The sequence below is a fragment of the Microtus pennsylvanicus genome, chromosome 8, assembly GCF_037038515.1.
Source record: "Microtus pennsylvanicus isolate mMicPen1 chromosome 8, mMicPen1.hap1, whole genome shotgun sequence".
Lineage (NCBI taxonomy): Eukaryota > Metazoa > Chordata > Mammalia > Rodentia > Cricetidae > Microtus > Microtus pennsylvanicus.
In genome coordinates this window covers 17,217,369-17,241,377 of record NC_134586.1, presented here as the reverse complement: position 1 = coordinate 17,241,377, position 24,009 = coordinate 17,217,369, and the positions used below count along the sequence as shown (strand labels likewise).

The 24,009-nt window shown below is 40.6% G+C and overlaps 1 protein-coding gene across 7 annotated transcripts in view; it reads right to left on the bottom strand.

Annotated features, from left to right (window-relative positions):
- Positions 1–24,009, bottom strand: part of LOC142855913 (acidic proline-rich protein HP43A-like) — a 301,657-nt gene that overhangs the window by 232,179 nt on the left and 45,469 nt on the right. For 2 of the 7 annotated variants that reach the window (XM_075982531.1, XM_075982532.1), the window contains exon 3: positions 23,333–23,694. The exons of 4 other annotated variants lie outside the window; for them this stretch is intronic. In XM_075982531.1, coding sequence (XP_075838646.1) covers positions 23,363–23,694 — 332 coding nt within the window. In that variant the 3' untranslated portion in view covers positions 23,333–23,362. Of the gene's footprint in view, positions 1–23,324; positions 23,695–24,009 lie in introns of those variants that run through there. One more of the 7 variants, XM_075982534.1, reaches the window with a different exon arrangement.

Sequence of the window (24,009 nt, the reverse complement as noted above, 5' to 3'; positions counted from 1 at the left end):
AGTAGTAATTCTATGTACTTTGATATTTTTCAATGCCTTAAATGGAATGCTCTTCCCTAGAACATAAGCTTTGGCCAAATAACTGGTGATAAACCAAGGCAGGTCTTTCTGTTTACCTCGAAGAGAAGAACAAGGACCTGACAGTGGAAAATTGTTTTTACACATAGCTAGGGGAAGACAGATCTTAACTTGGGATTTCAATTCCCAAATGTGTAAGAGAAGGGGAGTTAGCTGGAATGAAAGTCTACAGCAAAAGACAGCCACCCATTCACAAAGCATTAATACCAAATGGTGTAGGAGGTTCTTCTTTCTATGTGTTGCTTTCATTGGTCAAATAATGAAGCCTTTTGATAGGGCAGAACTTATATAGGCAGGGAAGACAGAACTGTATGCTAGGAGGAAGAAGGCAGGTAGGGAGAGCCACCATGGAGTCTCCAGAGTCAGACATGCTGAATCTTTCCTGGTAAACCACAAGCTCATGTTGACATACAGCTTATTAAAATGGGTTGACTCAAGATGCGAGAGTTAGCCAATAAGAATCTAAAGCTTATGGGCCAGGTAGTGTTTAAATGAATACAGTTGTTGTGTAATTATTTCGGGTATAAGCTAGCTGGGCAGCTGGAGCCAGGCAGGCAGAGCCAGACGACAAACAGCCTGCCTTGTAACAAAGTACATATAAAACCTGGGAGAGCTTGAAAAGGAATTCTAGTCACACACACACACACACACACACACACACACACACACACACACACACACCAGACTTCAACACAGCGTTTTGCTGTTTGTTAGGGCGTGTTGCAGAGAGATTTCCTGACTCAGCAGCCTTATAAAAAAAGCACATGGTTTTAAAACACAGTTTCTGGGCCCTGCAGCCAGGGCAATCTCCGGCTATGGTACATTTGTGAGCCTGGGTGTTTGTGTGTATGCTCAGGATGGGGAGGAAAGTAGCTAAGACCATGTCCTTGACTCAGATCTTCCTACCTATGCAGACTGCAGAATCAGTCTTGAGCACGCCGGAGAGCATCGTGAATTCCTGCTGCCATACAGAGAGATGTTTCCAGGCTACGCACTGCTCAACATGGCAGATTTGGCTGTAACTCATATAAAAAGATTAATTCTCAGAGTTAAAGTGCCGAGTGTGGCTCCTACCTGGAGCTGGAAAAAAAAGGCACACAGTTTTAAAATGCCACCTTTCTGGGCTATGCTCCTAATGAAAGACCCTCGATGAGGACCTCTTTTCGGGAGGAGACCTCCCCAACGCCAAGGAACAGGCCGAGACCACACGGATGCAAATCGCAAGAGGTTTATTGAGTAGACACAGGTACCCGTGGGCAGCAAGATCTCTCGGAAGATTTGCGCACCTGCCAACTGGAGGGCGGGCTTTTTATAGGGAAGAGCAAAAAGCAAGTTTACAGAAGCAAAAGCGTGGTTATCGATCGACCGGAATGAGGCGGGGGCATGAATGGTTTCCCCTCTCAGCATGGGTGTCAGCAAGAAGCAAGTTTACAGAAGCAAAAGCGTGGTTATCGGAATGCGGCGGGGGGGGGGGGGGGGGGGGGGGCATGAAAGGTTTCCTCTCTCAGCATGGATGCCTGGCAACAGTCATCCTGTTCCTATCTTATAACTAACCTGCTTTGTTGACATCCTATCTTATTGACATCTTGCCTTGCAGTCTTCCTATCTCTATCTCCTGTTCTCTCAGGCACCTGGGATGTTCTAACGGGAGCAGGCTGGCTGCTGATCCGGAGATTTGTTTAAAACAAACAGGACGTTCCCCCGGGAGCATGCTAGCTGCGGGTTTTGAGGAGGGGGTCTGTAGGGTCTTTCATTTCCCCCCTTTTTTTTTTTGAGTTAAATCTTTTACTCAAAGCAATTACAGAGCCTCGGCATCTTGTTGTGGTAACATGTGATACTGATGGGTCAGTACTAGGGCCTGAATGACTGACAGCCTATCTTTTATAAACTGGACCAGGCGGTTTAAGATGCAAGGCCCAAACAGGAGTAGCAGAAGGAGGATAATCAAGGGACCCATCAAAGAAGACAATAGAGTTGTAAACCAGGGAGACTTATTGAACCATCCTTCGAACCATCCTTGTTGTGATTCGAACAGCTTTTGTCTCTGTCTTAACCTTTCTCTAAGCTTTGTCATATTGTCTCTCACCAGCCCAGTGTGATCCACATAGAAGCAGCATTCCTCTTTGAGCGCCGTACATAACCCTCCCTCTCGCAAAAACAACATGTCTAGCCCCCTCCTGTTTTGTAAGACTACCTCTGAGAGGGAGGTTAAGGACTTTGAGTGCGCTAACCGATTCTTCCAGTGCCTTGATATCAGTATGCATGGCTGCCTGAAGTTGTCTAAATTGGCTGGTCTCCATAAGAGCAGTGGTCCCTGTGCCCACCCCTGCCGCTATTCCCCCCATAGTGATGCCTCCCAGCAATAAGGCCAAAGTTAGGGAGGCCGGTTCTCTCCTAAATCGGGGTCTCCCTTCAAAATGACTATAGATGTATTCAGGATCATGGTATGTAACTTTGGGCCATAATTCAATTAGCACGCAGTAATCAGAGGTTTCACTGAGCACAGCAGCTGAAACGCATGGGGTTAATCCAGTACTGCATGCCCAATAGGTCCCGTTGGAGGCAGCTAGGTAATAGGTTCCTCTGGACACCTTTTGGGTAGAGTTACATAAGGCCTGGTGGGTTTTGGGAATAGTCCCTATGCAAAGTCCCTGTCCAGATACTTCAGACAGGGTCAGCTTATGCTGGGGGATGGAAGTGCAGCTGGTGGATGGATGCAGAGGTTTGGTTGGTGTAGTTACCTAGAACGGCCACTCCTTCATAGTAAGGGGGTCTTGAGACCAGACATAGCCAGCAATCTTGGGTCTTGTTCGGATCTGTGAAATTGAGAGCCAGATAGGCCCCTTGTACCAAGTTGAGTAGTCTATCCCCTGTTCCAGGTTGACAGGGAGACAGGGTAGTGGTAGTTGTGGTGGGTGTGCTAGGGGTACTATTGCTGGCTAAGGGGGTCATTGAGGTATTATGATGTGCTGCTGGGGGTAAGGCTTGTGCAGGCTGAGAAGGGAATTTTTGTTCTGGTAGGACTGGATTTGGCCCTATTAATAGCTGAGGGCCTGCATTCATCACCTGTCGGGTTAATGAAAACATAGTGACAGGATCATATCCAGAACGGTATAGGCGCAATCCCCATGATTTGGGTCCGTCCCAAGAGGCCTTTTTCCCTTGCGTGGTGAAATCTAGGACTAAGGGGTTGCATCTACCTCCTGGGGTGGCGCCCTGGACATTGGTAGCGGTAGCAGAATCATAGCAGGGGCCACAAGCTTTTCCTCCGCAAGTCCAGGGCCCCCTTCCTGAGTACCCAGGTGTGGTTCCTCGTCTGAGCGTGATTAGATCCCAGGTGGAGGAGGGTTTCCAGTAAGCCTCCCCCGTCGTTTCGCAACCCCATTGGGCACAGCAACCGTCCCCCGGCCCTCCACACCCCTTTTGTGTGTTTTGTCCTGGACAAACATAGAAGTCGTTGTTCCTGGTCCCATGCCGCCCCCCCCGATGATGGCAGCCGTATCCCGGGAATGGATCCTGATCTGAGGGGTTCCAAGACTCTCCCACCAAATCACAAAGGTCAAAGTACAGGGTTGGGAAAGCGTCTGTCATCGTTCCCAACAGGGAGGTGGCATTGGCTACTTTTCCTGTCATGAGATTTGTAACCCTCCAGGTTACATTGAAAACCTGGTGTGGACTATTTTCTTGTGTCGCCATCCCCAGTCTCAGTAGGGCCCATATAATAGTCAAAGGGCCCCACGGGTAAGCCTTATCTTTAAGGGGTTTTGAGTGCATTGGATTCTCCATGCTGTCTCCGCTTTCTCAGCTGTATGGGCGGCCTTAACGTGCGAGGCGTGGATCCAGGCTGCGATGCCGTCAACCTTCAGTGCCGTTGGAGTGGTCAGAAGGACAGTGTAAGGGCCTTTCCACCGAGGTTCCAAGTTTTTGGTCTGGTGTCTGCGGACCCAAACAGTATCTCCTATCTGGAAGGGATGCGGTACCACCGGCTGGTTCAGTTGGTCTCGGTAAGCAGCGGCGAGTGGCTTCCAGACCTCTCTTTGCACAATCTGTAACGCCTGTAAATGGGCTTCCAGAGAAGAACTGTGAGCAAATTCGGCAATGTTTGAACCAAAGAAATTTATAAATGGGGGAGGAGCTCCATATAGGATTTCAAAAGGTGTCAGTCCATGAGGCCCCGGAGTGTTGCGGGCTCTGTACAGGGCCAGTGGTAAGAGAAGCACCCAGTCTCTAGTGCCAGTTGCCAGCGTTAATTTGGATAAGGTCTCCTTAATTGTTCTATTCATGCGTTCTACCTGCCCTGAACTTTGGGGTCTATATGCACAATGTAATTTCCATTCGACCCCTAGGAGTTTGGCCACCAACTGACTTACCTGGGAGACGAAGGAAGGGCCATTATCGGTGCCTAAGACTTGAGGCATTCCGTACCTGGGAAAGATTTCTTCCAAGAGCTTTTTGGTCACCATCTTTGCGGTTTCGTGTTTGGTGGGAAAGGCTTCCACCCATTCTGAAAAAGTGTCTATGAACACCAAGAGGTATCTGTACCCATAGAGACCTCGCTTAACCTCCATAAAGTCGATTTCCCAATGTGCTCCGGGGCGATGTCCCCGTACCCTAACTCCTGGACCAAGCTTGGTTCTGCCTGCGTTTACCTGAGCGCAGGCTTGGCATTCATCAGTCACTTTTTGTAGGGCTCCATCCCTGTTCAGGAGGTGTTGGCCTGACTCCTGTCTGTCCGACAAGGTCTTCATCTTCTTTGGCCCCAAATGGGTCAATTTATGTAAGTAGTCTATTATTTTATAAGTATGTTTTGTTGGCATAACAATCTTTCCCTTAAAAACCCAATGTTGCTTTTTGGGGTCATATGTGGCCCCCATTTTCTTTAGGAGATCAATGTCCTCTGTACTATAGGGTAGCGAACTGGAGGCTGGGGCCTCTTTCGGGTTCATCAAGGGGAAAGCTTGGGAGGTCTTGGTTGATTTCATGGCAATCTTTCGAGCAGTGTCATCTGCCAGTCTATTTCCCTTTGCCTCAGGGCTATGGCCTTTTTGATGCCCAGGGCAGTGCATAATACTTAATTTTTGGGGCAAAAATAAGGCCTTTAGGAGTGCCAGTATTTCAAGTTTGTTCTTAATTTCCTTTCCTTCTGAGGTCAGTAGCCCACGTCTTCGATAAATTTCCCCATGTATGTGAGCCGTGGCGAAGGCATATCGGCTATCCGTATAAACATTTAGCCTCTTACCTTCTGCCATCCGGAGTGCCTGGGTCAGAGCGATGAGTTCAGCCCTCTGGGCAGAGGTGCCTGCGGGAAGGGCTTCTGCCCAAATTACCTCAGTCTCCGTTGTCACTGCCGCCCCCGCTCTTTGTTCCCCATTTGCCAGGAAACTGCTGCCATCCGTATACCAAGTATAGTCAGCATCTCGGAGGGGTTGATCCGTCAGGTCCGGCCTGGTCCCGTATATTTCCGCAAGGATCTGGAGGCAATCATGGTGTTGGGCTTCCTCCGGCAGGGGGAGCAAGATCGCGGGATTAAGAGCCACCACAGGTCCGAAGTGCACCCGGTCCGTATCCAGGAGCATTGCTTGGTAATGAGTCATGCGGGCATTGGAGAGCCAGCGGTCTGGAGGCTGTTTGACCAGGGCCTCCACCGCATGGGGCGCCAGGATAGTCAATGGTTGGCCCAGAGTCAGTTTACCCGCGTCCTTGGTGAGGACTGCAATAGCTGCTACCATTCGCAGGCAGGGCGGCCACCCTGAAGCTACTGGGTCGAGTTTCTTTGAGAGGTAAGCTACAGGACGCCTCCAAGGGCCCAGTTTTTAAGTTAGGACCCCTTTAGCGTAACCCTGTTTTTCATCCACGAACAAATCGAAAGACTTGGTAATGTCAGGGAGGCCTAGAGCAGGGGAGGCTAACAAGGCTTTCTTAATGTTTTCGAAAGCCCTCTGTTGGTCCTCCCCCCAATCAAACATTGTTCCTTGTTTGGTTAATGGATACAAGGGTGCAGCCAGCTCTGCAAACCCTGGGATCCAGAGGCGGCAGTATCCCGCTGTTCCCAGGAACTCTCTTAGCTGGCGGGGGTTCCGGGGGGCAGGAATGTTAGTGATGGTCTGTTTACGCTCCTCGGTCAGCCATATCTGTCCATCTTTTAATTGATAACCTAGGTAAATGACTTGCTTCTGGCATATCTGAGCCTTCCTGGCTGATGCCCTATAGCCTGCTTGTCCCAATGTCTGTAGGAGGGCCTTTGTACCCTCCTGACATTCTTTCTCCGAAGCAGCTGCCAGAAGGAGGTCATCTACGTATTGGAGCAATGTCAGGGCAGGGTACTGGACCCGGAAGTCTGCCAGGTCCCGGTGTAAGGCCTCATCAAAGAGGGTCGGGCTGTTCTTGAACCCCTGGGGAAGCCGTGTCCAGGTCAATTGACCCGAAAGTCCAAGATCTGGGTCCTTCCATTCAAAGGCAAAAAGGGACTGGCTCTCCGGGTGCAGCCGCAAGCAAAAGAAAGCATCCTTTAAATCTAATACGGTATACCAAACGTGGGATGGTGGCAGAGTGCTCAATAGGTTGTAGGGGTTGGGGACCGTGGGGTGTATGTCCTCCACCCTTTTGTTGACCTCCCTCAAATCCTGCACTGGCCGGTAGTCCCCAGTCCCCGGTTTCTTTACTGGTAAAAGGGGGGTATTCCATGGTGACCGGCAGGGAATGAGAATGCCCTGATCCAGCAGTCTTTTTATGTGGGGCCTTATGCCATGATATGCTTCATGGGACATGGGGTACTGCTTGATTGAAACAGGAGTAGCTGTTGCCTTCAATTGAATGATGAGTGGAGGTTGTTGTATAGCCATCCCCATTCCCCCAGTCTCTGCCCATGCCAATGGAAAGTCATTGAGCCAAGGGGCCATGTCAATTGTCTGTTGCCCCGGGGGCTCGTAAAGTCTATATTCATCCTCCAGCTGGAGGGTCAAAATTTGGAGGGGACCTCCATCTGGGCCCGTTATCTTAGCCCCTATGTCCTCAAAATGAATTTGGGCCCTTAGCTTGGTGAGGAGGTCTCTACCCAACAAGGGATAGGGACAGTCTGGAACATGCAGAAAGGAATGCATCACCTTACCAGTAGCCAGCTGAACCTTCCGATTAGTTGTCCATCGATATCTCTTGCCACCAGTGGCTCCTTGGACCCAAGCAGATCGTTCGCTGAGTGGCCCTGAAGTCTGAGTCAAGACTGAATGCTGGGCCCCGGTGTCTACTAGGAAGGTGACTGGTTGCCCCCCGACATCAAGAGTTATCCTGGGCTCAGGGGGGGGGGCTCCTGGCCCTGAGTTCCCTAATCCTCTAAGGTGAGGAGGGAGGTTTGGGGCCTGGGCTTCCTAGGTCCTTTGTTCCTCCTGGGGCAATCCTTAATCCAGTGTCCTCGTTCTTTACAATAGGCACATTGGTCTCTGTTCACCTTGGCCCTACGTCGTTCTCCCTCTCTGTCTCCCTCTCTATTCTGTCCCTGAACCACGGTGGCCAACACCCTAGTTAATTCCTTGTTTCTCCTCTTGTCTCTTTCATCCTCCTGATCTTTCATTCTCTGCCATAATCTTTCCTCTTTTTCTTCTGGAGTCTCTCTCTTATTGAAAATCTTCTCCGCCTCTTTTAGTAAGTCTTGTATAGTATATCCCTGGAGACCCTCAAGCCTCTGCAATTTGCTTCTAATATCCGGACTAGACTGCCAGATGAAAGACATGGATACACTTGTAGCTTGCCCTGGATCTTCAGGGTCATAGGGGGTATACATCCTATAAGCGTCCTTGAGCCTTTCTAAGAAGGCTGAGGGCGTCTCTTCCTTTCCCTGTATTACTTGCTTAACCTGGGCCAAATTGGTGGGGCGGCGTGCTGCCCCTCGGAGACCCACGATTAGCAACTGGCGATAGAGGCGTAGGTGTCCCCTACCTGCAGCTGTAGTGAAATCCCAGTCAGGTTGTGTCAGAGGGAAGGCCTTGTCAATTTCGTTAGGCAAAAGGGTTGGGCTCCCATTGTCGCCTGGGACGTTTTTCCGAGCCTCCAAAAAGACTCTTTGCTTTTCTTCCGAGGTCAGCAGGGTTTGCAAGAGTTGCTGGCAATCATCCCAAGTGGGCTGGTGGGTGACTAAAATAGACTCAATCAGGTTAGTCAGCGTTATTGGATCTTTGGAGATTGGGGGGTTATGGTGTTTCCAATAGTATAGATCTGAGGCAGAGAATGGCCAGTATTGCTGTCGGCCGTTTGGGCCCTCTCTCAAGGGTAGGGCATGAGCAGTGGAATCAGGGGGTGGTTCGCGCCTTCCCCGGAGTCTTCCCACCATGGGTGAAGGGGCTGAGGAGACTTGTGCAGGCTGTCCACCCACTGCTGCAGTCCCTGGCCCATCCGGACTCTCTGGATCCTCTGGATCTGCATAAGGAGGGGGTTCTTCTGATAGAAGGTCAGTGAGGGGAGAGTCAGGGTTCGGAGGAAGGACGGGAGGGGGCGCAGGGGTAGGTTTCGGAGGTTTTTCTTTGGGAACCTTCTCCTTAAGAATGGTGGGGTATAGGGAAGAAGAGGGTGGGGCAGGGGAAGGTGCAGGAGGAAGAGGCACAAGTGGTTGGCTCTCCTGGGGAGGGGGAGCCTTAGGGGCTGTAGGGGTAAGAGAAGGTTGGGGTTTGTTAGAGATGTTAGAGATGACAAAGGGCTGGACCCATAGGGGTGGGTCACGTGCCAAACTTTCCCAGGTAACAATGTAGGCGCGTTGGTCCGGATGTCCATGTGGTCCTGGGCTGAACACTTTTGCCTTAACCTGGGAAATGATATTGAGATTGAAAGTGCCGTCTCTTGGCCATTCTGATTCAACAGTAGGCCACTTGGACGAACAAAAGATCACCCATTTCTTCTTTCGAACATCGACTGACAGGTTGTCGGCTCGGGCGCGGACGTCAGGCCAGTGGTCTAAAGTAAGGCTCAATGGGGTGGTTAGGGTTTGTCCCATCTTCTCGAAGAGAAGGGAACCAAATATAAAAACAAAAAACAAAACAAGACAAACACACAGAGACAGAACAGATACTGACAGAACAGACAGAGACAGAACAGATGCACAGAGACAGAACAGATACTGACAGAACGGACAGAGACAGAACAGAGATGCGCAGCGCAGCAAAACTCAGACGGAGGCTCTGAGGGTCCGGATCCCTCTCCTCCAACTAGGGCCACGTATCCTTCGGATACGGGCTGAGCTCCGAAGAATCGGGCTCCAGAAGTCCTTGCGGACTGACTCCGATGTCCGTGGAACGTCTTCCACGGACTGCGGGGGAGAAGTACCAGGCTCGTCAGCCCCCTTCCCTCCGCCAGGTACAGCGCACCCAGACCTGAGTGTACAGAATTCGACAAAGAACACAGAAGACAACTAACAAAGAACACAGAAGACAACTAACAGAGCTGGCTAGCTTACCTCCCGCTGGTGAGTCGGTGATCCCTGGGCAGGGGGGGGGGGTCTCTTTTCCCGGCCAATGCACCAAATGAAAGACCCTCGACGAGGACCTCTTTTCGGGAGGAGACCTCCCCAACGCCAAGGAACAGGCCGAGACCACACGGATGCAAATCGCAAGAGGTTTATTGAGTAGACACAGGTACCCGTGGGCAGCAAGATCTCTCGGAAGATTTGCGCACCTGCCAACTGGAGGGCGGGCTTTTTATAGGGAAGAGCAAAAAGCAAGTTTACAGAAGCAAAAGCGTGGTTATCGATCGACCGGAATGAGGCGGGGGCATGAATGGTTTCCCCTCTCAGCATGGGTGTCAGCAAGAAGCAAGTTTACAGAAGCAAAAGCGTGGTTATCGGAATGCGGCGGGGGGGGGGGGGGGGGGGGGGCATGAAAGGTTTCCTCTCTCAGCATGGATGCCTGGCAACAGTCATCCTGTTCCTATCTTATAACTAACCTGCTTTGTTGACATCCTATCTTATTGACATCTTGCCTTGCAGTCTTCCTATCTCTATCTCCTGTTCTCTCAGGCACCTGGGATGTTCTAACGGGAGCAGGCTGGCTGCTGATCCGGAGATTTGTTTAAAACAAACAGGACGTTCCCCCGGGAGCATGCTAGCTGCGGGTTTTGAGGAGGGGGTCTGTAGGGTCTTTCATTAGCACGACCTCTGTCTCTTGTGGGAGACAGAGAAATCTGATGGGGTTTTGTGAATAAAGTGCTAAGGCTTGATTGATGGCAATGTGGACTCACTGTGTGCCTAGAACTGCACACGCGGCTCAGGGGCACTAAATGTCTCTGAGGCAAGATCAGCTCAGCCATGCTGAACTGTGCTGATCTCAGGCAGGAACTATCATTATTGTCACAATAACAGCAAGGTTAAGGTTTAGACATGGCAAGAAGCAGGTGGTACCATATTACCCCTACATGGCACAACTTAAGTTTTTAAGAACTGCTTAACATTTTAAGAAATGCTCCTGGATAGTAAAGAATATCAGATTCACGATAGGACAGATTCAGACATAAAAGACCTCTAAAAAGGTCATACTGTTAGATAAACATAGGCTTGGGAGAGAGAAGAAAAAGAGTATACAGAAACATAAAAAAAGTTAATGCTTAAAAAAGTGTAAAGTTTTTAAAGAGAGAGAGTACAGTTATAGATTAAAAGAAGTAAAGAAAAATAAGCCTCATAAAAATTGAAAATTCACAGAGAGCCTGTATTCTGTATATTATTGTGTTTTCTTTAATTTTTTTGACTGTGAAGGAGCTAAGTACAGAGATAAGTTTCATTGTATGGGCTGCTAAGCTAGACCAGCATGAATATTATAAAGGTATTATGACTTCAGAATTTGGGTCTAAGTATATGATGCTTTGGAAAAGAGGTTCTTCTTTTGTTTTCACAGAGGATGAGACCTGTGGATTCCTTCTAGACCAATATGGTATGATAGACCACACTCTCCTGAAAGCTTGCTGTAAACACTCTCAAAAATTACTTCACTCAACTGCCGACAGAGATGAACCTAGCACACATGTTATATCATAAAAGACCCGAATAATGGCACCCCATACAGCATGAAGTAGTTGGAGAAAAAACTGTGCCCCTGTTCCCAAATATTGTTTATAAATGTTCTTTTACATTAAAAGGGGGATATGATATGGAAATGAATAATTTACATTAGTATAAATTTTGCTTTGTTGATATAAATTTAAGGTAAATCTTGTTATATGTACATGTATTTCCAATCTTGATTAAGATATTGTGATTGTGTAGTTCATCTAAAAATGTAATGCATAATTAGGAAATATAGGTAATTAATGGATAATCATCAATGATAGTCAAGCTTGTAGTCATGTTAGTTAGATTTTTCTAGATATATAAAGATATATTTCAGATATCTATTCTTCATATCTTTCAAAGACTACAGAATATGGCATTTAATATTTTAATAATTTAGGGCTTTTCATGACAATGAGACACGTCTGTTTTTGGCAGCACCAAGCTACTTCCTAGGGAAGATGGGCATTGAAGAGGATCCTTATGGAGTTTGATAGCCATTGGGGCTAGAAACTGCTCTTGCCTGGACTATTGCATAAGCTGGACACCAAGAACCCACAGAGAGAGGACTGCTGAACTTGCCTAAAGTTGAGATGATCCTTTGGATTCCTGTTTCCTGAAAAAGTCTGCAAGACATTCTACAGGACACAGAAGAAAGTGACTGAACTGTCTTTGAATTTTCCTGCTTCATGGAAATGTCTGCTGGATACTATAAACCTGTAGGCTAAAAATAGATGTTCCAACAATACAAAAGAACTTTGGGTGACTGTCCAGGCAGCGAGATGTCTCTGAGTTTTGGAAGTTGCTTTCTTCTTGTTTACTTAGGTAATATTTTATCCTTCTCGAGTCGTTGAAGAATGGTTAGTTATAGTTTTCCTTTGTTATGATAAAATATAAAATAGATATAAATATTGTAACTTTAATTCTTGCTTTATAACTGTTTTACTATATGTACTTTTCCTATGTTAAAGTTAAAACTTTCCTTATTTTGTTTAAACTGGAAAAGAGGAAATCGTGTAGAAGGTTCTTTTTTCTATTTGCTGCTTTCATTGGTCTAATAAAGTAGCTGTCTTGGCCTTTTGATAGGGCAGAACTTAGATAGGCAGGGAAGACAGAACTGCATGCTGGGAAGAAGAAGCCAGGCTAAGAGAGCCACCATGGAGTTGCCAGAGTCAGGCATGCCGAATCTTTCTCGTTAAACCAGAAGCTCGTGGTGCTACACAGATTATTAGGAATGGATTGAATCAAGATGTGAGAGTTAGCCAATAAGAGGCTAGAGCTTATGGGCCGGGCAGTGTTTAAATGAATACAGTTTCTGTGTAATCATTTTGGGACTAAGCTAAGTGGACGGCGGACACAGCCGCTGCTCCTCCTCTTAAAGCCAAAAAGCCTTGCTCTTTGGTTCAAAAACTTTCACTAAAGTCCTTGACTTTGAAAAGTCACCAGTAAAGAAATGACTGAGCATTTGCTGTATAATGTTGTGGCTTATAGCAATTTTATATAAGGCCCAAATTAATAGTATGCTTTTGATAGATAATGTGAAAACTGCAGACATACAATGTCTGGTGACTCTTTCTATATTTATAATAGATGAGTTACGAAAGCAAAATATATTATCAATGCAAATTAATGGTTGTTATTTTAATATCAGAGCAATCTTGTCCCATGGGCATTTAGGAAGTCAAAGGAAGAGTTATATGGGTAAGCAGAGGTTACCTGTGCCATGGCTGCTCTGATATAATTACTCAGAAGCCTGATATTATTTATAAAAGTTTGGCTAATAGTTCATGCTTTGTACTAGATAACTCTGAACCTTAAATTAATCCATATTTCTTATCTACCCTCTGCCACATGGATCAAAATTGTTACATCATTTTCTACACATCCTAATTTCTCTGCATCTCTGGTGTCTCCTCTGACATTGTCCTTCTTCCTCTCAATATTCTCAGTTTGGTTGTCCCACCTATATTTCCTGTCTGGTCACTAGTCAGTTCTTTATTAACCAGGAAGAGTAAGACGTATTTCTAATGTAGAGATTATTGTTAAACAGCATTTCTCCCTTTTATCATATGAAATAGGAAAGTTTCAAGCATCATATAGTAAAACCATATATAACAAAACAGTTACTAAGTAAGAATTGTAGTTAAAATACCCAGCCTATTTGTATTTCACAAATTTAGAGAATGTATTCTATTAATATTCAAATCTTTGTGACTCTAAGCATTTATACCTAATTTACCTTTCAGCATAAGTAAGAAAATTTTAATTATGACTATTTTCCCACTCTAAAAAAGACACTAAAGGGTGAAATCTTACCTAATAACAGGGATATATGACTTCCTAGAGAGTCAACCTAGGTTTTTATATAATATTGGAGCTTCCATCTTTGTCTTATTAGCTTAGACTATCTGACAGATATTTATGAGAAGCAGGGAATTTTGAAGGACTGTATTTGACCATGTATTGGCAAAATTTGTCAGTTACTTTCTTTTGAATCCTGCTGGTCCAGATTGGACAGAGTATTTATTATCAGCAACTGAAGCAAGGGGTTGTTTTTTTTGCCAAACTGGCTATTTTTCAATTCAAAGAAAACAAAACTCCTTTGGAGTTTCTTCAATGCCCATTTTAATCTCTGTAGGTAATTGATGCTTGTTCATTGTCATAAAATCAAGATATTAAAAGATCTTAAATGGTACATTCTGTAGATATTTGAAGTGTGTAAGATGATTATCTAAATATATCTTTGTTTAACCTTAAAACATATCCAACATGTTTACAAAGTGACTGTATTAGGGAACTACCTACTAACCTGTATTTCTTTATTATCTTAAATAGTTGATAATAACTTTCAAGGACTATAAATTTACAATATATTGTTAAATGAGATGCATAAGTATAATACTGTAAATATGACTATAAATGTATGCAAAATGTGTCCTAACAAAAATATCCTTAAATTTATATCAATATGTATAAATACCTTAAACAAGCATATATACATATATAACAAAAGACCTTGGGTTTGTTTCAGTATATAAAAATCCATACCAATGTAAAATAATAAAGTCTCATAGTTTCTTTCTTGTTTTAAAAGTAGGTTCAATAATCTATCCTTTTATTCTATCATTTCTATAGTCCTTTCTTCTTTTCAAAATGAAAACCTTGATTTTAAACCCATTAGTTTAGCTTTTCTTGGCCATTACCAATAATAATTTGCAACCAATCCACCGTTAATGATAATAAATATTGATAACACATTTTTTGGCAAAGTTACTAAGAAGCCAAGTTTGATGCCATTTTTGAGTGCTTAGAATTCTTCTTTAAGCTTTTGAGGTATTATTTGGGAATTCTGGCCCCTAATTGAAATTCCAATTGGTATTAAAAAAAAGGTAAATTAGGTATGAAAGATTAGACTTATTAAGTACAAGGAGGAAATTGGATATGAAAGATTCGAATTAACTATGTACAAGGAGGAAGTACTTAGCCCTGTCTCAACTGATAGGTCAGACTTTGTTGACAACTCACAAGAGGCTTCATCATCTCTGAGAAATGGATATAGAGTAGGGAACATGGCACATTTGCAGAACAGGAAGAGTGGAGGCAGAGGAAACTTGAATAGGTATGTAAATAAGTAAGTTTATTCTTAGTAATAACATTGAGAGAAAATAGAAAAGTTTATTATCACAAAGGTAACTTAAATAAAAAAATAATTTCTGTAAATTTGATAAATATAAACAGAGTATTGTAACAGTATTTCTTACAAAATAACTATATATATTTTATATATATAGTTATGTTTAAAACCTTTCTTTTTAATTAGGCATAAAGGAGAGAATGCTATGAATAATATTTCTAAACACTATAAATATGTATTACTCTCATTGATTAATAAGGAACTGATTGGCCAGTAACCAGACATGAAGTATAGACATTACAGCCAAACTGAGAATACTGGGAGGAAAAAGGACAAAATCAGAGAAGTCATTAACAAACACAGAGAGAAGCAAGATGAGCATGCAATACCAAGAAAAGTTACAAAACCCCATGGCCAAACTCAGGTAAAAATATGGATTTATTGAAAATGTAAGAATTAGCTAGTAACATACTTTAATTATTTCCAAGAATTTATCAATAATAATGGATCTATATTGGTTTTTTGGAAACTGATGGACAGGAAGAAAAGTCTGCCTAAATATGCCTCTGTTAAGCTTCTATATTTATTGGAGGTGATCCTGATCCAAAGGCCAGTTTTATACTTTGAGTAAGGAAAATGAAGTCTGAGACAAGGAGCATAGGGATACCTAGGTAGACTTGTTCACATTTATGTACTGTGGAACGGGTGCTTCCTGGGGGAAGACAGTCTTCTTTGTTTGGTGGATCTTAGAAAAGGACAGCAGACTCTATGAAATGATACAAACATTTGCCCTTTCCTTGAACCTCTTCAGTATTGGCAATCTGTGAAACAGACCATTGTGTTAAGTTCTTCCAAAATGTCATCTATGAACTCATGAGGCATAATCCAAACAATTTATGGAACAGCTCACCAAGAAGACATTTAGCAAAGGTGAGGTTAAATCATGGGCAGGATGCCCCAGGCTCTTAGTGACCTGCAGGCTGTTAGAGCCCTTAAGTAATTCATGTCTGGAATGTATGCCTTGGATTTAATAGTCTCCATAGAAAGTACAACTTCTACTTCCAACTAAAATGTATACATTTTCTAAACTTCCACAACAATCACACACAGATTGAGAGAATAAATAGTAAGAGTTGTATTTTAACATAAATTAATGTGCTAACATATATATTTTCTTCAGATTTCTTTCTTTTTTTTTTTTGGTTCCAGAAGATAAACTGAAAGTTATGTTGCCATACAGAATCTTGTATGCCAATCTGCTTCTTAGGCCATTTAAGAATTCAGGTGCTAAATACCGTCTTTTTATTCTTTTTTGTTTATTTATTTTTTTTTTGGTGGGGGGGGGAGTTTCATGAAATTTTATACTAGTGATAATGTGATAGACCAATAAGCCAATTACTCTTTTTCTTGGAACATTTTTGATGATTTATTTATTATCTTCAGACACCTCATTTGCTAAGTAGTCTTTGCATTCCTTAGTTGGATGCATTCATTCCCCTGTACAATGTGAGAACGGATCCATTCAGTTGTCTTTTGAAATTGAAGACTCTTGCTTTGAGGATATTTGCTGTTAATCTTTCCCAAAAAATTACTGCAAGCTCCTTCTCAATGTTCATTTTCTGTCCATAATGAGAAATTTTATCATTAGTAAAAGGTACCAAAATCCTGCTGATATACAAAGTCTTAATTTTTATTTTAGAATCAACTCACAAAGTTTTCCATATAAGTCATTATTTTTTAAAATTTCTTTGGGCAGTAAACATTTCCATTCAAATATACTACTATCTTCTCTCAGTATTAGAATTTAAGTAGGAGAAGTGTAGCAGGTAAAATGACCAGAATATAGTAAAGTTGTGGATACAAGAGCTAGCTTCAGGAAGGCAACAAATGTATAGAGAAACCCTGTATCAAAAATACAAAAAGGAACAGTGACAATACACATGTTTCAAATAAATGAAACAGTTTTTTTTGCATATTACACCATAAAACATATTACAGATATACCTCAAAATTCTACAGGGCAAGCAGTTATATAAAAATCTACTTTTATTTTTAACACAAATGTTGAATAAGCAAAACGACAGGATAATGACACCTAACAAAATATTGGACAATACTTTATTTACTTTAAATTATCTACGCCATTGAAAGGTGAACAACAGCTACAAAGAAACATTGGATAATAGAAAAAAGGAACAGTAAGCTGAAGTAGCTGGTATTCTTCAAGGATCTGTTGTAGGAGGATGTGTTATGTTTGGAAGAGGTTTTGATTCTCCTTGCATATGAAAAAAAGCTATAGATATGATCAAAAGTGGTAAAGGTTTGATTCTAACAGGAGAGACTTCTTAAGTAGGAGAGGTGATAGTTCATCAACTGATGTGATCATTCAACCTGATAAAAGGGAAAACGCAACAAATTACACTTGTGAGAGGGTTGTTTTTCTTTTTTAATCTTTCCAGGAAAAAATTAAAACAGCCAGTGAGGAATCTAAAGGCGTTTGAACACCTAAAGCCTTGAGAAAAGAAAGAAGAACCATCCGGAAAAAATGATAACCATGAAAGCAGTAATCTGGCCTAATGGTATATAATAATTTTTACAGTGTAAAATTTCAAAATGTCTGTTTTTTTCCGGTCTCTAAGTAACAGATGGTTTTTATCTAGTTCCTGCTCAATTAAAGATTAAATTACGCTTTCCAATTAGAGTATGGCTCTTTCTTGGCTAACCCAAACAGGTTAACAAAAATTTCAAAATCTCTGTCTCATCTCTTCATAGTCAATTGGTATGAGACAGAAGGAAACCAAAATTCTAGAAACTAATATATTTTCACTAATCTCATATATCTCATACTTATTTTGGCTCTTTAAAACTTTTTAGGTAAAAGTACTACCTTAAAATTTAAACTTTCAGTGTTAATTTTAATTGCACTATTAAATTCTAACTAATTCTAACCTTAGGTTTTATGTAGTTTCCTATAAGTGATTTCATGATTGAATTTAAACAGATATTTAGGAAATAATCCTGGATATCCCAGGTAAAATTAATAAAGCATGGTACTTTAACCTCTCTAAGATTACAGCATATATACCTTAATATATTTAAGTTTTTCAGTGAACAATAAATAATCCTATTAGAGATTCTGAAGTCTCCAAAAGTATGATGGGAGCCCCACAACAATTATTGTACCGGGATTGTCATAATGCCACTAACCTGGTAAACACCACCCTAAAATTGGCTTTGAATGGCAAACTGCTCAAGATAAAACCAATGGTCCCCTGAATTTGCTATCTTGCTCCATACAACATGAAGAAATTAGAGACAAGAAAAACAAATTCTTCAGGTGTGGCATTGATGTTTTTCAATGTCCTTAGGTTCTGTTATTTGTCATTATGTGTTGGTTGTTAGTAACAAGTTGCTAACAAGTATATTTAAAAAGCTGGTTAGATTTGATAGAATGAAAAGTAGATTATTGATTCTAATTTTACTCTAAAAAATCAACTACTCCATCTAAGCTACTTACATAGGTATACATTTTATAAATTGATAGAAATTTAAGATTACTTTTCTTACACTTCTTATACTGTATATGCTTTTAATTCTGTTAAGGTATTTTTATATTATGATACAAATTCAATGTTATTTTTGTTATACTTGATATATGTTTATACTTGCTTTTAATATTTTTCTACATTGTTATAATTTGAGGTTATTGTCCTTATATCGTTCATCTGTTTCTATTTTTACATAAGATATTATCTATACACCTTATACCTATACACCTTGTTCATTTGTGCAATGTGAATTTTCAGTCCTTAAATGTTATGTAGGTTAATAAAGAAATCATATTAGTAAGGTTATACAGGTGTACATAGGTATACTTCAGAAAGATAAATTCAAATTCTTCAAAGAACTATAGAACATGGCATTTGAAATGTTTTAATAAAATAGGCTTTTCTTGTCATGATAATCATTTGCTCTAACAGCACCAATCTAAATGTAAGAGGATGATAGGCATTGAAGAATCTCCATGTGTAGTTATGTCTTTGTAGTACATGGTAGCCATTAGTGCAAGAACTTTCCCTTGCCTCAACTACTGACAGTATACTGTCTAAACTAGATAATCAAGACCCAAAGAAATGCAACTGCTGAATTACCAAGACAGTTTAGACAGTCCATCAAAATTTCCTGCTTCTAAAAAAAATCTGTCAGATATTCTAGGCTTGTAAGCTAAAGATCAATGCCCCACTGATGCAGAGGAAACTTGCATGACTGTCTACAAATATAGCAGTTTCTATCACTTCTCAAATATTTTGCAAGTTACAGGCTTGTTCTTCCTGCTTACTCAAGTAATATTATTTCCTTCTTGGCCTTTGATTATGATGAAGACTAGACAGCAACAATTACATTATCATGAATCTTTGCAAAAGGCATATTAGTTACTAAACACTGGACTCTTCATGAGAGGACAGTTAATGAAGTAATCTCTGTAAATTTGTCAATTACTTTGGGACTGAACATTGAGAATGTATTTTTTACTTGATAATTGTTCTTGTTGAATGTAGTTTCGGTTTTGTTAAAGCTGATAAATTTGCTTTCTTTTAGGACAATTATTGATGATAATTGTCATTGTATACAGTTTTGTTGTATTAGAGTTAGAACCATTCTTCTTAATAGAAATGAAAGGCGGTGTTACAGAAGCCTATCTGTGGTCCACTAGCCAAAAGGGAGGAGTGTCTTGGTCCAAGAGACAGGGTTTTCATTAAGGATGGACATGAACAAGGGAGAGGCATCTTTCCAAGCCAAGAACAAATAATGGAGAGTATAAGTGGTGACTTCGTGACTCAGTTCAAGGTCCCCCCTTTGACCCTTAACATTTCTTCATTGACTTTGCTTGATAATAAATGGTAAACAAATCATTTATCATTCTCTTAATTAAAAAAATTATGTATTCATGGAAACTTATACTTTAAGAAAAAGGAATAAAATCATATATATTTTGAATGATATTGGTGTTTAAGAAGTTGATCTACATATTTTCCTAATAACTCCTTTGACAGGTTTGGCATGCAAATGTATGTTTATGAAAATGCAAAGTGTATTATACACACACAATTTTAGAATATCATTACGATATTTAGTTAATATTCTTTACATAATAGGTAATAATTCAATTTCTCTAACTGAAGTTTTGGATTGACAAATGATATTGACCATCTTCTTAATAACTGAGATGCAGAATATATTTTCCTGAAATTTAAAATGGATACTTTAATTGGTAGATAGGATAAGCATGTCTTTCATCAAGACCTTGATGCTATTTGAAGCAACAATGCATCACGGGGTCTTAGAAACTGAGCAAGATGATTTAAGTATGACACAATTTCTATATGTATTTGTATGGGCATAAAATCTTCTATTTAGAAGAGCTGATATGTTAAGTTAATATTTCACTGGGGCTGCAGAAATGGATCAGCAGTTAAGACTACTTGTTTCTCTTTCAGAGGACCTGGTTTGTGGTCTGAGCATCCATATAATAACAAACAACTATTTATACTTCTAGTTCCAGATATTCTCCTCTCCTGCATATGCTCTAAATGCATGTAGTAAACAGTCATTCATGAAGGTGAAATCCATTTGCACAAAATTAAATAAATAATACTTGTTAAATGTTAGACCTATGGAATGCTGAGCTTATTGGATCACACTGTGCATAATGAAAGGGCCATATGATACAACTACACCCCTAAAGTTGCTTTCTGGCATGAAATTGATTACATATCAAGAAACTGACAAGAACATGCTGACTGATTTTTACTCTTAAATGGACTTCAGAGAACAGGGGATGCTGACTTGAGTTGTTAAAATACACAAAGTTATATTGGACTGTAATCTGAAAACATACATAATTTCCTTAAAGTTTATGTAGTTTATGGCAGGTAAAATGAAGTATTTATTTATGTGCTGGAGTATGTGTCTAGGGCTCAATCACATCAACATGTACTCTACTACAGAGTTCTATGACAGCTTTGAAGCTATATTTTTAGGCTACATGTTGCCAAGGATGAGGTATTAGTTAAATTATGGAGCAACTGTCTTCAAGCAATATTCCAGCAGGCTTTATAGTTGGACAGATATAAATACGAATATAGATATAGATATGAAGGTAGACATGAAGAAAGGATTTTGACTTTGTGGGGAGTTTGGGGGAAAATTGTGAGGAGACTCAGTAATGAATAAATCAATGCATATATGTGTGAAATTGTCAAAGTTTTATTAAATATGAGATAGAAGGCTTGAAATAAATAATGATGATAAGACATTAAAGACAAAAAATATAAGAAATATATTTTTTCCATGAATTTAGTCTTTTTAGCTTTTTTCCCTCAGAATAATGTAATTGCAGTAAATGCCTAAAAACTATTTGCCTAATAAAAATACTTTACCTATTGAGTAAATTATGATATTTTATTCACAAATTGTCATATATTATTGGAGTTTTTGATGTTTTTTTAACCTCTCTCATTCATCCAACTACAAACTATGGCTTTCCGCTTAGTGTTATAGATTCTAGAGTTTCATGGAACATCTGTAAAGATATTATCCTCTTTTCTTATAAAAGGAGATATTATAGCTATTAGGATTGTTGATAATGTTGGTTTAGACATACAAATCCTGTTAATTAGTTAGCAGAGGACTCTCTGGAACAGAAGGCTGTTTGATACATTATTTAGAATACCAACAGTCATGAAAATTCACGGTTTCAGTATGACATGCAGCTTTGTCAATATTGTAGATAAATGTGGTTATCATGTGTCTATACATATAAATTTTACCCTATCATGGTATATCATCTATACTGTTCTTTTCCATATTAGATTCATGGCCATCCAATTAATTATGCTAACAGTAGTTTAAGTGTCAAAATTTCAGAATGACACTACAATGTCATTTCTATGAATCTTCCACTGTGCTACTTCCATGAGCATGACTCTATTTTCATAAAAAATGTGAAAGAAGGAAAAGAAGAATATGATCTACATAAAATAATAAAAAATTTCCATAGAGCAATTAAAAATAGCAAATTTAGAGTCTAACATTTAAGGTTCAACTATTTGGAAGGTTTAATAATTCCTCAACTTGTGGAACATCTAAACATTTTGTATTTACCTTTCTAGTTAAAATTCAACAAAATTTAAGAATCAATGAATGAATATTTACAAACCCTAAAAAATTAAGATGGAAAGATTGCTCTAAGATATACATAAAATATATAAAAAATTTTCATAAGCCAATTAGGATCAGGTACATATTTATAAAAATTCTAGGGAGATGAAAATCATGAACATCTGGCCCCTAAAAAACCATTGTATTTATAGGACTGTCGAGTTAAGGAAGAATGTGAGTTGGTTGACACTTGAGTGCCCAAAAGAACACCTGCTGCAAAACAGCAAATTCCTAACAGGTAAATAGTGAACAGAGAGTGTTACCTGTGAGAAAAGAAACAAAGAACTCTTTTGCAGGTTCTCCTAGGCAGCTATTCTATAGGGTTCTGATCAGACAACACACATGACATACTAAGAGCATGTTTATGTAGCTTTATCTCTTTATATATTTTAATACTGAAAATCATGTCTTATGTGAAGTCTCCTATTAAATCAGAAATATCTGGGAAATACAGCAAAATTGTGGGCAGAACTTCAGGGAAGAAAAAAAGGGGGGTCTCTGAAATGATAGTGGACTGATTCATAAATGGCGAATGTAGGACCTTTTCTAATGAAAATGAATGAAGAGGTCCATAATTGCCATAGGTTTGGCCACAGTCCCCAGATTTCACTCATACATACTCAGACTAAGAAAAGAACAAAGAATAATTTCATGCTAAATTTTTATTGGAGTGTTGAAGGTTTTCTTACAACATCATTGCTCCATTGAAATGACATTAAAGGTAAATGCTTTCTACTCCGCCTGCAATAAATAAACAGATAAATGATGTCAGGGAGAGAAAGATCTAGCCTAAAATATAAATATTTTCTGAGATATCTATTAGTTTTTTGGATATCTAACTGGGTTAGTGTTAAGACATTTGATGGAGAGTGACTTTAAATAACATTTGTCACAGAAATCAAGGTATAAAGAACTTTCATGTTTTCGATGTATAAAATATCTTTGCCTTTTGGAAGTCGGTGGTGATCTCTAGATTTTAGGACTGTGCTGTTGGCAGGAGGCTATTCATTTGTTCCCTAGTGTTCGGCCCCCAAATAAGCACACAGAAACCATATTATTTAAATCACTGCTTGGCCAACCATTTATGTGCAATACTAGATACCTCTTATAACCTAAACTAACCCATCTACATAAAGTTGCTCATCACCACGAGGTCGTGACCTACCAGCAAAGTTCTAGCTGGGGCCTGTGCCTTTTTCCTCTGGCAACTCCATGGCTTGTCACTGACTCTGCCTTCTTTCTCCCAGCATTCAGTTTATTGTTCCTACCTAGATCTACTCTGCCCTATCTATAGGCCCAAAGAAGCATCCTATTAACCCATGGTATTCACTGCAAGCAGAGGGAATCTCACATTTTTGTTTTAATGATAAAGTGTCCTATTTATTTTGTCGTGCTGATGAACCTTTAATTTATGCAGAAAATTTCTTGAGGTTACTTGCCTCTGCTTCACCATCCTCCGCAGGTGGGCCTTCTGGTTTTTCTGGTTTAGGAGGGCGAGGTTTCTCCTCACCTCCCTCAGGGGGTGGGCCTTCTGGTTTTTCAGGTTTAGGAGGGCGAGGTTTCTCCTCTTCTCCCTCCTGGGGTGGGCCATGTGGTTTTCCAGGTTTAGGAGGGCGAGGATGATGTGGTGGTTTCTCTGGTGGTTTTTCTTCTCCATCGTCATCCTCATTATCTCCAGGTTCTTCACCGTCCTCATCTTTCTGATGCTGTTGACCTTTGCCCTGGCTTTTTTGCTCTTCCTCTGCAGGGACATAGACCCATGTCAAAGAAGCTTTCTTTTCTCTTTCTGTTAGAATACACTTCCGAAATTTATGAGCCTGATTCTTTTTGAAATGTATTTTTTATATATTTATCATAATAACTTTCTAATGGCTCAAATTTTCAGACAAATATTTCTTCTTAAATTTATTCATTATGGGTGATTTTATTTTCATCACAGTTCTCAGACAGAAGTGATGAAACTGAAAGGATTTTTTAATGATATTAGTTAGAATTAGGCAATGTAGCCTAATGTGACAGCAATGCTCTATTTTTAAATGTACCATGTTGTTTTGGG